The 17,513-nt window shown below is 42.0% G+C and overlaps 1 protein-coding gene and 1 pseudogene across 6 annotated transcripts in view; one reads left to right on the plus strand and one right to left on the minus strand.

The window, feature by feature from the left end:
• LOC307176444 (ATP-binding cassette sub-family C member 4) overlaps positions 1 to 17,513 on the minus strand; it is a 214,113-nt gene that overhangs the window by 141,084 nt on the left and 55,516 nt on the right. For all 5 annotated transcript variants that reach the window (XM_079902549.1, XM_079902547.1, XM_079902550.1 and 2 more), the window contains exon 4: positions 17,137 to 17,361. In XM_079902549.1, the coding sequence (XP_079758675.1) occupies positions 17,137 to 17,361 (225 nt within the window). The remainder of the gene's footprint in view (positions 1 to 17,136; positions 17,362 to 17,513) is intronic.
• Positions 1,335 to 1,833, plus strand: LOC307176487 (large ribosomal subunit protein uL30m-like; annotated as a pseudogene). The gene has a single exon. The product of its transcript is annotated as a large ribosomal subunit protein uL30m-like (transcript).

The raw sequence follows: 17,513 nt of genomic DNA on the forward strand, positions 1-17,513 counted from the left end.
ATTTGTTATCTACTACGTGGAGGAAACCAGGTGCTCCTGGAGATATATTTACTGATAGTCATGCCTTCTTGTCTTTGGAGACGGGACAAGATATACGCCAACACCTGTAATACAGGTGTGAACAGTAAATACAGTGGCACGGGGAACTGGTGAAGGTTTCTACCAAGTGACACTGTGGTGAGGGAGGAGCTAGGACGACGAAAAGGATAAAGTATATGGAGAGAAGGGAAGGGCACTGTGAGTGAGAGGAACCCACGCAGAGACTCCAGGGAGGAAAAATGCAAAATCTGGCTAGAAAGGTGGTCTGGGAAATAGCTAAGGACTTTGGAAGGCAACACGGAACGGTCAATGTTTTTTCACATTAGAGAAACTCAACTTTAGGAAAATTAAACTGAAGAAGTGATTGGCCAGGAGATTTTTGGAAGAAAGGAGAATTAGGGGTCAGTGAAACAGTCAAGAGGTAACCAGACTGTGCAGTAGAGACGTGTGAATGGTAGCAAAGGGCCACTGAAAACACTCTGAAAGGTAAAAAATGCTTTGCAAATATGAGCGACGGAGGGAGGGAGGGAGGGAGGGAGATGCCACTACAGGAAAGAAAGAAACCATACTGTGCCTTAACTTCTGAAAGCTCTCTTGAAAATAGGTTTAAAGCCTGTTTTACATACAAATACATGTTAATTCCTCATGAAGAAAATACTTATTTGAAAGAAGTAGCTAGTTTATCCCTAATTTGAACAACTAAAAGTAGGCAGAATGGTGTACCAAACTCTGAGTTTAAACTGATCATCAAAAAAAATCAAGACAACTGCACATAATTGGAATTGATGGACCAAAAGGCTGGTTCTGGAACAAAAGTTAACATGAATCAAATATAACACTGCAGCCAGGGACTTCCCTCGTGGCGCTGCAGTAAGGAATCCACCTGCCAGTGCAGGGGATGACGGTTCAAGCCCTGGCCCGGAAAGATCCCACAGGCCGCGGAGCAACTAAGCCCGGGCACCAGAACTACTGAGCCTACGCTCTAGAGCCCGCGAGCCACAACTACTGAGCCTGTGCACCACAACTACTGACGTCCACGCACCTACAGCCTGTGATCCACAATAAGAGAAGCCACCACAATGAGAAACCTGCGAACCGCAACAAAGAGTAGCCCCTGCTTGCCGCAACTAGAGAAAGCCTGCGCGCAGCAACGAAGACCCAACACAGCCAAAAATAAATTAATAGATTAATTAATTAATTTAAAAACAAAAAACAAGTCCTTTCTCTACTCTGGCTTCCCTGAGTGGTGAGATTCAGGCTGAAAGACATTTAGGAACTGCTGTCCCTAAAGGAGAACAGTCACCACACTCATGGCAGGGATTTTGCGCTCAATAGTTCAGAGGCCCCCAGGCAGACTACAAATGGTGACAAAAGGTGTGGAGCCCCTCGTTTGTACAGACTGGATTCGTCACAAATTTGCGAAGTCAAGAATTCCAGATAAAGTTTTCCAGCCTTCACCTGAAGATCATGAAAAACATGGTGGGGATCCACAGCAACCTCACAAACTGCATATTGTTGCCAGAATATAAAGTACAAAGGCGTCCACATTGGGAGAAAGATATAATAAAGGTGCTTGGGTTACAAAAAGCACATACCCTTCAAGTTCACAAGAATGCCCCTTCGGTGAAAGCAAAACTGAAAGTGGTTAAACATCTGATAAGAATCAAGCCCCTGAGGCTGCCACAAGGTCTCCCAACAGAGGAGGACGTGTCCAGCGCCTGTCTCAGGAGCACTGCAGAGCTGGTGGTGGGGCGGCTTCAGAACCCCACGGGCCAGGAAGTGAGTAAGTCCTGATGGCCTCGCAGCTCCAGAGTAAAAAGGGCAAGTCATTTCTATTTAAAGATGGTGAGAAAGTGTTCTCATTAAAATACGGTTTTTTTGTTTGTTTGTTTGTTTGTTTTGCGGTACGCGGGCCTCTCACTGTTGTGGCCTCTCCCGCTGCGGAGCACAGGCTCCGGACGCGCAGGCTCAGCGGCCATGGCTCACGGGCCCAGCCGCTCCGCGGCATGTGGCATCTTCCCGGACCGGGGCATGAACCCGTGTCCCCTGCATCGGCAGGCGGACTCTCAACCACTGCGCCACCAGGGAAGCCCTAAAATATGTTTTAAATTCTAAAAACAAACAAACGAACAAAACAAAAAAACAAAACACTGCAGCCAACAGAGAAATCAAGGATCTGTCAAAAGAAAATCAGTCATATTCCACACAGGATAAAAAACAGAACATGAAGTGACGGTAATATTATTAATGAGAAGACACAGCTTACAAGCCAACTACCAGATTTCTGTGTCCAACCATGAAAGAATAATTGGTACTGGACTCGCCCGCCACTGTAAAACTGCAAAGGTGGACAAAATATAGGAAGCAGCTGTTTTCAGGCACTGAATGACAAGCAGGGCTGAACTGTAAGCCTGGAGAAGAGGAGAGCCTGGGACTACTGGCCTGGCTTTCTGCCTGGGGGCATCTTCTGCCCAAGCAGAACTAAAGTTTCACTGAACTGAAGAGGAAGAGATGACTGTTCTAAGTTGCAGAAACGGCTGGAATTTGGGAGGAATAGCAGAGGGTAGACCCAGAATATCTTGTGGAGATTTACCAAAGGGACTTTGCCAGAACTTCACTGTCCGTGAGCAGGGTCAGACTCCATGAAGCCTCTGTGAGGTCACGCCAATGCCAGGAGACTAGAGTTTCTGCCTGCCTAGAAGAAAGAGTTCTTCTTAAGCGCCTCAGACATTCACTTAGCTGCCAGGAAGGCCATGCCTTACGCTGTAGAGCCATGCACTTGGACTAAGTTCAAAATGAAAATAATTGCCCCAGATAGACAGACAAGACAAACAGAAAGATAGAAAGAATGCATAAGCCCATCCTAACAAGACCAATCTACCAGGAATTCCCTATCAGAACAAATACCCTTTAATCCAGACTTCCTATAATGTATACTTCGTAACACCCAACATAATAAGACAATTATTAGACCTGCAAAGAAGCAAGAACATTTGACCCATAATCAAGAGGAAAAAAATACAAGCATTAGAAATAGACCCTGAGATGATCCAGATTTTGGAATTAGCAGACAAGAACTATTAAACAACTATTATAATTATGTTCAAGGAATTAAAGGAAAATATGGTTATAACAAGTGAATGGATAGGTAATTTTTTTTGTTTTTTTTTTTGGTTTTGGCCTCGCCACACAGCTTGTGGGATCTTAGTTCCCCAACCAGGGATCAAACCCAGGCCCCCGGCAGTGGAAGCACAGAGTCTTAACCACTGGATAACCAGGGAATTCTCTGGATAGGTAATTTCAGAAGAGAGATGGACACTATCAAAAAGAAGTAAACAAATTCTAGAACTAAAAAGTACAATATGAAAAATTCACTAGATAACTTTAATATCAGATACTTTCCATTGCTCTGTGTCCAGATTCATTAAGCCTTTCTTTAAGTTTACAACCTGAAGAACAAACAGAAAACAGAGAACGAGAGCAAGATTGATTGAAGAAAAGAAAGCCTAAGGGTTCAATGGGAGCATACAAGCAATGAAACACACATGTAATTGGAGTCCTGGGAGAAGATGACAAAATAGGGAAGAAAAAATATTTGAGGGAAAAATGGCTGAAATTTTTCCAAGTTTGGTAGAAAATATTAATTTAGATACCTAAGAATCTTAGCAAACCCCAGAAAGGATCAAAACAAAGAGACCTATGCTTGGGCACATCACAATCAAAATGCTGAAAACCAGAAAGTAACAGTCTTGAAAGCAGCCCACGAAAAACAACTGCATTACATACAGAAGAAAAATAATACAACTAATAGCTGACTTAACAAACTCAATTCTGTAACTATGTATGGTGATGGATGTTAACTAGGCTTACTGTGGTGATCATTTCTATACACACACGCACATATACACATACATACTATACACTATATATATATATATATATACACACACACACACAAAAATACTGAATCATTTTGCTGAATATCTGAAACTAATATGCTGTATATCGATTATACCTCAGTTTAAAAGGAGGAGGAGATAGTGGAACAAAATTTACAGAGTGCTGAAAGAAAAGAATAACTGTCAACCCCAAATTCTATAACCAACAAAAGTTAATATCCTTCAAATGATGAGGGTGAAATTGAGACATTTTCAGACAAAGTCTCAGAGACTTTCTCACCACCCAACCTGACCTTTAAGAAATTATAACGGATATTCTTCAAGCTAAAGGGAAATAGTACCAGATGGAAATTCAGTTGTAGAAAAATAGAGAAACCAAAATGACAAACAAAGATACAGGTAAATATAAGAGATTGTGTTATTCCTTTCCATTTCTTTGCGAAACAAACGGCTGCTTAAAAGCAAAATAATGGTAACACCATACCATGTATGTAGATGTAAAATAGATAACAATAGTACAAGGGATAGGATGTTACTCCTATATGTTTCTTACATTTTATGTAAAGTAATCCAATACTAACATGCAAAAAAAGACTGTAATAATAAGATGCCTATTTTAATCACTAAAGCAAGATTAAAAATACGAGATACTGCTAAAAAGCCAACAAAGGAATCAAAATGGAATACTAAAAAATATCTGATTGACTGAAATAAGTCAGGAATGGAGCCCTGCCACCCAAAAAAAAGGAAGATGAAACAAATAGAAAATAAACAGTAAGTAAAAGGCTTAAGTCCCATCACATCAATATTTACACTAAAAGCAAACATACTAACACTCCAGTTAAAAGCCAGAGACTGCCACACTCACAATAGATTAATAAAAGAAAGATCCAGCTTGTTGTATATGTGAGATACACTTTTTAAAGTAAAAGGATGGAAAAAGATGTGGCATGCAAACAGTAGGCGCAAGAAATCATGTGAGGTTATATTATTATCAAAGTTGATTTTTGAGTCAAGGAATTAAACGACCAGAGATTAAGAAGGACATTTCATAATGATAGGATAGTCAATTCACCACTCCTAAATGTGTAGGGATCTAATTACCGAGCTGCAACGTATATGAGACAGCAACAGAACTATGGAGAAAAATCAGAAAACCCCACAATCATAGCAGGAGTTTTTAACATCCTTCTTCTCAGTAAATGTAACAAGTAGACACCATCCCCCCCCAAAAAATCAGTAACAATACAGAAGATCTGAATAACAAGTAACCAACTTAATCTAACGGACATTTATGGAACACCACACCCAACAATTACAGGACAGGTTTTTTTCAAGTACGCATTGTATATTCACCAAGACCATATGCTGGGGCCATAAAATAAATCTCAATAAATTTCTAAATATAAAAATGGTACTCAGAATGTTCTCTGATGACAAGAATTCAGTTAGAAATCAATAATTTATATCTTATCTAAAAAGCCCAACTATTTGGAAATTAACATATTTCCAATGTTAATATTGGAAACAAATAAAATATCACAAGGGAAATAATATGGGTAATCAATTACATGTCTATTGCCCTCAAGAGCTATCAGCTAGTTGAGTGCACAGACATCATAGTCATTTATGTCATCATGATCATAAACACAGCTACCATTTATTCAGCACATACTACAAGTCAGACACTGAATAGAAAACAACCTTATTTGTAAGAATTTTTTCCTATTTTGCACATAAGGAAATAAACTGAAAGTATTCATACCTGACAAAGAATGGGCACTCAGTTACTTGGTTTTTGTTTTTGTTTTGAATGAAGCAAAGTTACAACTTTTGAAGGAGAGAAATGTTACCTGCCAAGTCATTAAACAAAGGATGTTGCAGCCACCAAGCTGCCACATTACTGCCGGTCCCCTGAGGGAACTCGGGATGGAAATAGAATGCTGGTTGGTCATGAGGCAGTCAACTGCTGCAGCCACCCCTGTCGTGCACCCTGAGGAGACTAAGGATGAGAAAGCACAGGATATTGGCCCCAGATAGCTGGGGTGCACATCAAAGGAACGATTTCAATGAGCCCAGACTTGTATCTTGCTATACACAGAAAAAAGCTAATTTCATTACCTTGAGATGTCTGGTTTTCTTTAATGAACAGTAGTCTTTTGATGTTCTGGCTACCCAGTCCTTGTTGCAAAAACCCCTTTGTATCCTGCCTTGCCCCCTGCACCCCCTTGCTCTTCAGAGTAGCCCCTCAGAGAGATGCGAGCATCCTGTCTCCAGGGCTTGAGGTCCTGACAGAGTCCGCTAAATAAAATATAACTCTCAACTGCTAGGTTGTGCTTTTTTTTTTTCAGTCCACACACTGCTCCTCATTAATGTATAAAATTAAAGTTCAGTTCTAATAAAATGTATATGTTATAGTTAAAAACACGTCACATCCAGTGTAGAGAAAAACATACAAATGAATGCTAATGTTTTGGTTCTATTTTCCTTTAAGTTGACATTTTACAAGGGGATACTTTTTGGTTAAATCTGTTTTCCTTGTGAAAGAAAATAGTTCCACCATGAGAATAAAAGGCAAAAAACTGGAATCAAATTTGCACCATGTATGTCAGACACTAAATTAGTTAGTAAGCTGTTAATCTTTAATAAATCAAGAACACTAAATATAGATAAGAATTATATTATAAAAGCCTACCAATTTATTTAAAGGGCAAAGAACATGTACAGGAAATTCACTACAAAACACACAAAAGGCTAATGAAAATTCGCAAATACTCAAATTCAAAGAAACTCAAAATGTGACATCCACGTTTGGCAAGGGTGTAGGGCCATCTCGTTTCACTAAAGAGAACGTACAGTTAACTCTAGAAGGAAATCTGGCATATCAAAAGGCTTAAAATGTATACACCCTGAGAAATTAAGGATGTCTCCAAAGGTTTAGCTTTAATCAGGTCCATTGCACTGCTGTTTGTTAATACATAAAAACGAGAAAACAATCTGAATATCCAATTACTGATTATACTAGAATCCGCATGGCCTTTAAGAACAATGTTATGAATTGTGAAGTGTGAATTCCACCCAAGCAAGGATCCATTTATGGTGGGTTCCTACGGCATGGGAGGTGGGGGGTGCTAAATTACATATGGGGTCATAGGAGAACTCTATAATCTAGGCCAAAACATCGATTTTGTTCAACTTTTTAAAAAAGAAATGCAAGAAATATTAGTCATTCATTTGAAAAATAAACAGTGTGTCTTTCCTCAATTATTTTAAATCAGCAGACTTCGTGAAACACAAAACCCAAGTGTGGGCAGATAAATATAACCATCAAAGGAGCAGAGGAGAAAAGTATGTTCTTTCCACAGAATTGAGTTTTCCAGACTGGTGAAAAGTACTATCCCTTTAAGAATCCAATCTTCATTTTAATAGAAACGCTCCCCAAACCGTTCTCCAATAGTCCTTTAAAACAGAAGATGGGAGCTGTACTTCATCATCCTCATGATGAAGATTCCCCATCACTAACACGACTCTCTTCCGAGGCCAATGATCCTCAGTGTGGAGACGCTCCTCCCTCCTGCGAAGTGCCCCAAATGGCCATGCTTCTTGGGGTTTTCATACATTGTCATTCTATCCTGTCCCTTTGCCATCAGGCTATCCCTTCAAGAGACTATCTCACCGTTAACTACTGCTGTTTCTCAACTAGGATATGGCTTCGTAATACTGTAAGTGAGTCAGAGTAAACAGGCTCTGAGTAAGAACCTAAAGGACTTTCAGAACAGAAAACAGGCACTGTGTCACTTATTCTGCACTTCTGGCTTATTTCCTGGTTCACGGCCCTACCCCCCAGAGTTGAGCTTGTCAGACAATGCAGTCTCTAGGTACACTGGGTATTACTCCAACAGGCAACTAGGGTGAGAATATGTTTAGCTCACCTAAAGCAGAACATTGCTGTATTTTTCCCATATTGTTGCCCAGAGGTGCTTAGTAATGCTGTCACACCTACTTTCATGATTGCATAATCCAAGGCCATTAATCTCCGCTTTGAGGGGAGAAGCCAAAATCTGCCTGATATCTTCCGCCCCCATGAACACGACTGACCTCTATAAAACTACACACATTCCCTCTGTGGTTCTGTAGGAAAAAAACCTACCGAAGGAAATGAAAAAAAAGTCAGTGCGAGATCAACCACGTGCTGCTCTCTCACCTGACAACTCCACTGCCTTTTTCTGTTGTTGGCCTGATGTTCCACGGCCGGCACGCGAGCCAACACAATTACTCAGAAGCTCTCTGCAAGCTCTGAAGGATGTGGCATTCACCTCCTGTCCTGGAAGAACTGTTAGCTGTCGTTTAAATTCTGCTGGCCACCTTTTCCCATTATACCACAAAACCTCCTGGATTCGCCAGAATGCCACGTATACAGAGCTGACAAGTGAGCCTCTGAACGAGACAGTCACAACGCGGACCGTGAGAACCACTGGGGGATGGGAGCCTGTGATATCTACCCCAAGGTCAGGCTAAGGACGTGAACTCCTCAGGAGTTTCTTCACATTCTCTGACCTCATCCCCTCTGGGGGATGAGTCCCTGAGGCAGCACCCTGGGAATCCCCCCAAGCCCTAGAGCTCCCGCACGGTGAAGACAAGCTGAATATGGCCAGGCCCCCATTATGACAAGTCTTGCCACCAAGACTGCCAGACCCTTTGCTGGTGACCACACAGAATGCTAAATACTACTCCCCACTGTGGGGGGGCCGGAAGTGCCCGAGGTCCTTGAGAACATCCCAGAAAATCTGAAACAATGAACTAAAGATAGGTGTTTACACGAGTGAGATGGTGGTCAATATATACTGTTTTAGGAAAATGACCACAGTTTAATTAATAAAGTCTATGATATCAATGCAAGGAATAGATAAGGCAAATTCATAGACGTATGTTCAGAGTGAGGTCACATTCCAAGATACTGGCTGAAAGACCCTTTACCCTTAGACCCTTCCACCACCAACTGCTCCGTTTGAAAGAGAAGCCCCGATGACTGGTTTACCAAGCAAGAGAAGTGAACAGAAAAGATGAACCACACAGCTGTGGCAAAGGTGAGCTAGTAGGGCAACAGGAAGAAGGAAAACCATGGAGAGTGCTGGAAACCCCATGACAGGGAGAGAAAGGAGATCCAAGAACATGCATAAATATACATTTTAGGGTTCGGCAAGAGAAGATAATCTTAGTGAGAATACAAATCAACTGGCCCCCCAAAAGGGTGGAGGAAAAAAGACTTCTATCAACATTTTAAAAAAATGTATCGTGTTTCCGTACTTCTAAAAAATAAAAAAAATAAAGAAAAAGTATTTATAGTCCATCTTCTCAAAAAAGGCATGCTCAGGGCTTCCCTGGTGGCACAGTGGTTGAGAGTCCGCCTGCCGATGCAGGGGACACGGGTTCGTGGCCCGGTCCGGGAAGATCCCACATGCTGTGGAGCAGCTGGGCCCGTGAGCCATGGCCGCTGAGCCTGCGTGTCTGGAACCTGTGCTCCGCGATGGGAGAGGCCACAGCAGTGAGAGGCCCGCGTACCGCAAAACAAAAAGAAACAAACAAAAAAATGCAGTGGAGAGACTGCTGCTCTGATGAATGGCTGAGTAGCTGATAGTGGAATAGCCCCACTTCCACTGCAACCACATTGGTAGGCACTGGATAACTGGCAGTACAAGACTGATCTTTGAGAAAAGGGACACCCATGGGTACTGTTACAAACGAGGAAATTAAGGCTTAGAGCAGTTTGCCTAAGGCAAACATCTACAAAGAGGAAAGCTGGGCTTCTTACAAAAGCAGTCAAACTACAGAGTCTTGTTATGCGTATGACGCCCACCCTCCTAAATTTAATAAATGACTTCTGTAAAAAGTGCTTTGCAGGAGTTATTTTATCCAATGCTCAAAAAACCCCATGAAGCAGATATTCTCTACTCCAACGTTTCAACTCAGGAAACTGAGGCCCTGAGAAGTGAGTTCACTCACAGTTTAGCAAACAGCCAAGTCAGGATTGGATCTCAGGTCTGGCTGTTCTCAGAGTCCACACTCACAGTCTTCTACCCCCCTATCCAACCTGCCACCATGTCTTCTACAAAGTACCTGTGCACCTGGCTCAACACCTGATCGCTCGGTGCACACGAGATTCCCAGCGCAGAATCTGAGACACAGGAGGCCTATAGAACAGCCACCACCCTTCAGGTCTACAGCTGCAATTATGAAAGAGTATCTCCACTGAGAAAGGTTAAACTTGCAGCCCACATGATAACCCTATGTACTGGAAGGTCTTGGTTATTAGACATGAGAAAAAGAATTATGCTGAACATGCCTTTGAGGCCTATGGCTATTACCTGGCATCTTTTTAAATTCCCCCCATACAAAAAAAAAAGAGAGAGAAAAAAAAAAAGGACTTCCCTGGCGGTCCAGTGGTTAATACTCGGCGCTTCCACTGAGGGGGCACGGGTTCGATCCCTGGTCAGGGAACTAAGATCCCACATGCTGCATGCGAAAAATAAAATAAAATAAAATCCCCCCCCATACCAATTAAAATGGAATGCCTGCGGAGAGGGCCTGGGTATCAGTGTTGTTTTTAAATTTTCATGAATCCATCGTGCAGCAGTTTGGGAATCACTGAGCTAAGCATTCCCTTCCAGCTTGCACTGCACCCCACACGGCAGACAGTTATCAGGTGGTAGAATACAGCTGACACCCGTTACTCTCCAGCAGCAGAAACATCCCCTTTGAACAAAGCTAAACCAAACAGCCTCTCCTCTCCTTCCTTAAGCTGCTTGGTTCGGAGCACCCACAGAAAATTAAACCTTCACCCAACGGCTCTCCTTAGCTCTCCCCTAGCAAATCAGAACAACTGCCACTGCCCCCTGATGAGATGAACTCTTCACAAAATGCACAGATCCAATTCAAGTTTATATCAGAAATAAAAGAGAAAGAAGGAAAAAAGTGTGTTTAAAATATTGTAAAAGTGTGGAACAGTGTAAGAAGCATTACTAGTTCATTCTAATTTTGTCAGAAAGTTAGAAAATACCATTAGAAGAGAAAGTCCAAACAAAGTGTCACGTGCTTCAAGGGAGTCCCTCTATTTCCATAAATACCACAGTTTCACTTTAACAATACTCGAGATGCTGGTCCCTCAATATTTTCAGAAAGAAAATACAATACAACCACAGACTAGTAAGCAAGATATCAGATTGAACCCTACGAAATTGCTGCTTTATAAGCCCAAATCAGTTGAACATCTGTCATTTCACATTGTCCAGTCTAAATTTAAAGCAATATACTGTCTGTACCGAAACAGAATTAGCTTTAAATAAAAACAAAAGTTCTGAGAGCTATGAACACAACATCACATGGCTGAGGCAGTGACAAAGCTTTCTACTCTCGGCTTTCCACACTCCAAGGAGCAAATTCAGAGGGAGATGAAACTGGAAGGGTGGGATGAAGAGGGAGGTGCTGCAGGAGGTGAACCTTTCCTTCCCGGCTCACACTTAGCACACTCAGTGCATAGATTTTTTTAAAGTCAGGCTCCATTTACGCACAGGACAGCAGACATCGCTCGGAGGAGTCTGCAAACTTGGTCACTCCCTGCACCCTGGAAGGCCTCCTTCTACTTCCTGCTTAGGTTCTGTGAGAAAGGATGCCTGCTGTCCTGACCACTGATCTTAAAATGTAACTGAGCTGGGACTTCCCTGGTGGCGCAGTGGTTAAGAATCCACCTGCCACTGCAGGGTACGTGGGTTCAAGCCCTGGTCCGGGAAGATCCCACATGCCACGGAGCAACTAAGCCCATGTGCCACAACTGCTGAACCTGTGCTCTAGAGCCCGCGAGCCACAACTACTGAGCCCGCAGGCCGCAACTACTGAAGTCCCCGCGCCTAGGGCCCGTGCTCCGCAACAAGAGAAGCCACCGCAGTGAGAAACCCCCTCACCGCAAGTAGAGAAAGCCCGCGCTCAGCAATGAAGCCCCAACGCAGTCAAAAATAAAAATAAATCAATAAATTTGTGTATATATATATATGACTGAGCTGAAGTGTCTGAAAAAGAAATAAAATGGTTGAGAGGAGGAGGGAGTCTTAAGAGACAGGATTAAAGGAAAGAGAAAGGGTCCTTCACTCAGAAAGATGATGGTTACCTGAAACCATGAAATAGAAATAGTGTGGATACAGCGAGCATGTATGTCCCCCCAAACTGAAAATAGAACTACATCACTTAGATGACTGAAAATAGGTCTAAGGTAAGTAAGAATATTTCTCTAGGCAGGATGTTGATCTATAGAAACAACCTCCTTGAGTCAGTAGTCGATTCTCATTACTGACAATGTCCATGTTCTACAGTCACTATGAATGTCAACTAGTGAATACTCACCGCTCCTGAGGGAAGTACAGGGCTAGGGTTCTGGCAGCCTTTGGTAACAACATCTTCACCATCTCAATACTTACATAACCTTGTTTTACGTATGTTTCTACTTAACCTTATTTAATCGCTGTTGTAAATTCATGAACATTGGCCTCACAGCCAGCAGCACTGTAACACATACCTGAACCAAGCTTACTCACCTACACACATATTTTCTCCATGAGACACATGACAGTCTTCCTCAGCTAAGGAACACCAGACAGCACTTCAGCCCTCTTTAGGGGCCATTTTAAACTGCAAAATCACCCCCCAAAAAATACAAAAATGTGGAAAGCAAGGCACTAAGTTGACCACAAAGAGGGCATCTGTTCCATAGTATGAGAACAGGCACATATTGTTTTCACTCCAGCTGGGAATATGCATGTCAGATGACAAAAAACTTTAAGAGACCATGTGCACACCCGCAGAAGACCATGAAAGAGCCCCAAGTATTGATTTTTAGAATTACAAATAAATTTTAGCAAGTAGGCGAATTCGCAAACACAAAATCTACAAATATCCAGGATTAACTGTACATAAATTCTTGTAAGACAGATCTACAATAAAGGATAAAGGTAAACTAGGGTGTTTGCAGGGAGTCAACTCATCTTAGAAGCTGAAACAAAGAATGACAAATCTCTCCTGCAAACTCTCCTTTGGGTAACAGTAAAGAGAGGGATGATTTCAGCCACAATAAGAAATCTGCTCGAACTAATTAGATTCTGCGAGAAAGTCTGCACTGGGTAAACAAGCAGCAGAGAACACTCAGTGAGCTCAGTGACCATCTGCTCTGGCTTTACCTGGCGTTCAGAGCAAACCATCCATCGTCAGGACCCACCATAGGGAACGGCCGCAGCTCTACAAACTGCACACAAAGTCAGGAAACCTACAGTCCACTAGGCTATTAAGGAGCCTCTTAAGGAAAACTATCCGTGCCCTATGCATTTTATAATACGTAAAATCTCTGTGCCATATGACGAGATCAACCTGCTTAGAGAGATCAGCATGCTGTCTGCCCCAGGTCAGACCACCTGTAACATGCAGGCACGAAGACAAGGGCAGGACTGGAAACTGGGAGATACATTCTCACTACTGACTGGGGTTGGAGATCAACAGCTGTCTTCAATCCAGGCTCAGCTGGCTTGAAGTTACCATCTTCCCCCAGCCCGGGCCCACCTCCCATGCTCTGAGCTGGGGAAGTTACCCTTTGAGATCTGAAGCCGGATGAGTTCTCCTTCTTCTCTGTCCCAACCAAGAACAAAGAAAGACAGGAATTAAGACACTGGTCTCACTGTAAAGGTGATAGCAACTCGCGCTGGGAATATCCCCAGGGACTGGGGGCGATTTCCCAAAATGAGTGAATATAATGTTTAAAACACTATCGCTTTGAGGAACCTGTGTTTGTAATGCCAGTCTGCTGACTTTACACAAAACAGAGCCCGTGTTCCACAATCCCTTTATTCGGTAAGAAGTTCGAAAAAATGCTCTAGAGATCTGAGGAACCTGAAGAGACCATCATGAGCTGTTTCTACAAACCAACAACTGGAGCCACTGATCCAAACAAAGCGTCACGGTTCATAGAAACTTCTCATTTAGTCCTCAAGTTAGACAGAAAAATCAGTGATCAAGTGTGAATGTAAAATGATGCAGCCACAGCGGAAGAGTACGGACGTTCCTCAGAATGCTAAACATAAAATCAGCATATAATACAGCAAGTCAACTTCCTGCAATGTACTCAAAAGAACTGAAAGCACAGACCTGAACACATATTTGAACACCCATGCTCACAGCAGCATTATTCACAACAGCCAAAAGGCAGAAACAACCCAGATGTCCACTGACAGACGAATGGATACACAACACCTATAATGGAGCATTACTCGGCCTTGAAAAGGAATGAAATGCTGGCACCTGCGACAACATGGATGAACCCTGAAGACACTGTGCTACATGACGTAAGCCAGACACAAAGCGACAAACATTTATGATTCCACTTCTGTGAGGCACCTAGCGCAGTCAGATTCATAGAGAGAAGTAGAACGGTGACGGCTGAGGGGAGAGGGGGTGGGGAGTTAGTGTTTAAAGGGTGCAGAGGTTCAGTTTGGGAAGATGAAAAAGTTCTGGAGACGAATAGCGATGATGGCTGCGCAACAATGTGAACGCGCCTAATGTCACTAAACAGTGCACTTAAAGAGTTAAAATGGACAATTTGATGTTGTGTATATGTTACTACAATTTTTTTAAAAAGCAGTGATCAAAAGTAATTTTACCAAAGCAGTTGAAAGGTACATAAACGACAAGTCATTCTTACATATGATACATCCCACAAGATCATTCAAAGTTACAACTGTGACTTAGCAGCCATTCCATTTCTAACACCCAACCTGATTTCTCCCCAGGACCAGGGATTAGTGGGGGGGGGGGGGGGGGGGGCCTCATAAACCCCAAAGATCAGAGGGGCTTTTCAGAGCTGCTGTGCAGTACCAGCTTTTCCCCTAAGGAACTAGCCCACCTGTAACCTGCTAAGAAGTGTCACATTTCTGCTCCTAAAAAGGATCCTAGATGTAAGGCTGTGCCTGAGGAGACTGGTCTTTCCCACGTTTCTGGAATTTCAGGTCACGTCTATGGTATAATCCCAACAATAGCTGACTTCCTAAAGAACAATTCTCTTACCCTAATCAAGCCAGCAAATTAATGGCTTTGGGACATGTTTACATTCATCGAAGCAAATGTGCCAGATTATATCAGATTTCCCAACGGCAACGCCAAGTGTTAGTGGGAAGAGGAAGAAAAACTGGTAGACAATGGCTCACCTGTGCAGCAAAGAGCGATCTGTTTGACTGAACCATGAGACCTAATGAAAGGTTTTCACAGTGCACTTCTGGTGAAATTTCCCATTTATTTATGGGAGCTAAGCATGATCTGGAGAGACAAGCATCTAGCTAATCTGTGGGAATCTGAGTACCCATCTCCTAAATAGTAGAAGGTGCAACAGAATAACAAAGATGATGATGAACGACAAGGAAGACCCCTGACTAGAGTGTACGGGCACCACTGCCATTTCCACGTCACCCAGAAGGAAACCGGCTCAGATGCTGTAGCCAAACACAGACAGTGAGATGCCAGGTCCCTGGGTTCACAGGCCCCCGAGATTCACAAGACTCTGCTCAAGAAAAGATGACGAGGGCTTCCCTGGTGGCGCTGCGGTTGAGAGTCCGCCTGCCGATGCAGGGGACACAGGTTCGTGCCCCGGTCTGGGAAGATCCCACATGCCGCGGAGCGGCTGGGCCCGTGAGCCGTGGCCGCTGAGCCTGTGCGTCCAGAGCCTGTGCTCCGCAACGGGGGAGGCCACAACAGTGAGAGGCCCGCGTACCGCAAAAAAAAAAAAAAAAAAGATGATGACACATCTTCCATTTTGCCAAGAAAAGTACTGCCAAGAAACAGAAGGTCTAAATAAGTAGCAACTAGGTAAAAGAAGTGAAAATTTTCAATTTAAATTGTTTGGTTTTGGCTTTCAAGGACGATTTTAATTGTTTTTTAATAAAAAGTGTATACATTTAAGGTGTATAACATGTTGCTTTGATATAAATATACAGTGGGAAATAATTACTGTAGGAAAACCACTTAACATGTCCATTATGTAGTTGTCCTTTGTGTGTGTATCCGCTGTCTCAGTAAATTTCAAGTATACAATACAGTCAAATGAAAATTCTTTAAAAAGTAAATAGGTAAAAGAGAGATCCAGGATCAAGTTTGTAAAGAGCCCTGCAGCTCTTGACACTGGTGTATCTGTGGCAATTCCTTTGTAAAGACACCTGAAATCCTTACTCCTTTTATACTAGTTAAGACCAGGGTAATCTATGGAATAATTCTATGGGCATTACTCAATACAAAAGCACTGAAAACATCAAACCAGGTCTTATTAAAACTGCTATAATACATACTAAAGAAAAAAAGGGAAATGTATTACGAAAAAGACTTTGAATGAACGGTAACAAATTCTCCCCAAAATTACTAAAAACAATGAAAAATTTCAAGTTTTATCCCAAACATCTATTTTCTTTAATACTGTTATGAACAATCACAACTCTACAACACAATGAGTGAGTCTGTATGTAGCATGGACTCCATTTACATTTTTCTTTAGTTAACATAATTATAATGAATATGATTAGGTGGGTCACTTAAAAATATAAACATTCCCTTTCTCAAATACATTCTTTTCTCCTAGATTTAACTTTATAGATCCAATCACTGAGGCTTACTATTAAACACAACTTTGTGTAAATAAAGGTTTTCAAGAACAACAACAGTCTCCATAAATACCACTATGAGATTTAGGCATGAAAACAGTAAAAATCAACTTGATAACACGGGTGCTTATAGACTTCATTACAAATTTACTGCATATAATGCAGTGGACTGTGAATGGAAGTTATCAAAAGCAGCCCTGACCTGAGAGAAATCTTTTCATTACATTTTTGTAAGGTTTGCTTAAACAACAAAACTCGCTTGATGCAAATACCAAGCCTCTGTAGTATGGTGTAAATGAGGACAGTCATTAAGAAAATAATTTTTTTTCCCGGGTACAATGTGTTTTTCTTACTTTTTTACTGAAGTATACTTGATGTGCAATATTATATAAGTCACACGCGTACAATGTAGTGATTCACAATTTTGACTAGTTATAAAGTTTTTACTTGACAGAGAACTTTCCCAAAAGGCTTCTGATAGTTCAGGAAAGGTACACACTTTGGTTCCGAGTGACACTTACCTTGCGGTAAATCATATGGCACATGGCTACTCTTAACCTCATCCCCGCACACTGAACATGATAGAAGTATAAGTGGTGCAGAATGGCCAGAACGAGCGTGCAGGCACTCAGCACTCCGGCATAGCCGTAGGCTTTGTACAAAGCAGCAGAATCAGTGGGATTGTAGTTTTCAAAATAACCAATAATTTTCCCCAAAATTATGGGCTGAACTACTCTGGTGCTTTCCTAAAAGTAAAGAAAAAAAGCCTTAATTAGAAATACAAGCCAAACCAGTTTTTCTTAACACAAACTTTACTTTTATTATTACTTGTTAAAAAGGTATTTTGACAAAACGCAACATTCATGGTTAACCTAAAAGAAAAACCCACATATCCACT

Source organism: Stenella coeruleoalba (genome assembly GCF_951394435.1).
Source record: "Stenella coeruleoalba genome assembly, chromosome: 18".
In the NCBI taxonomy this organism is placed as follows: Eukaryota; Metazoa; Chordata; class Mammalia; order Artiodactyla; family Delphinidae; genus Stenella; species Stenella coeruleoalba.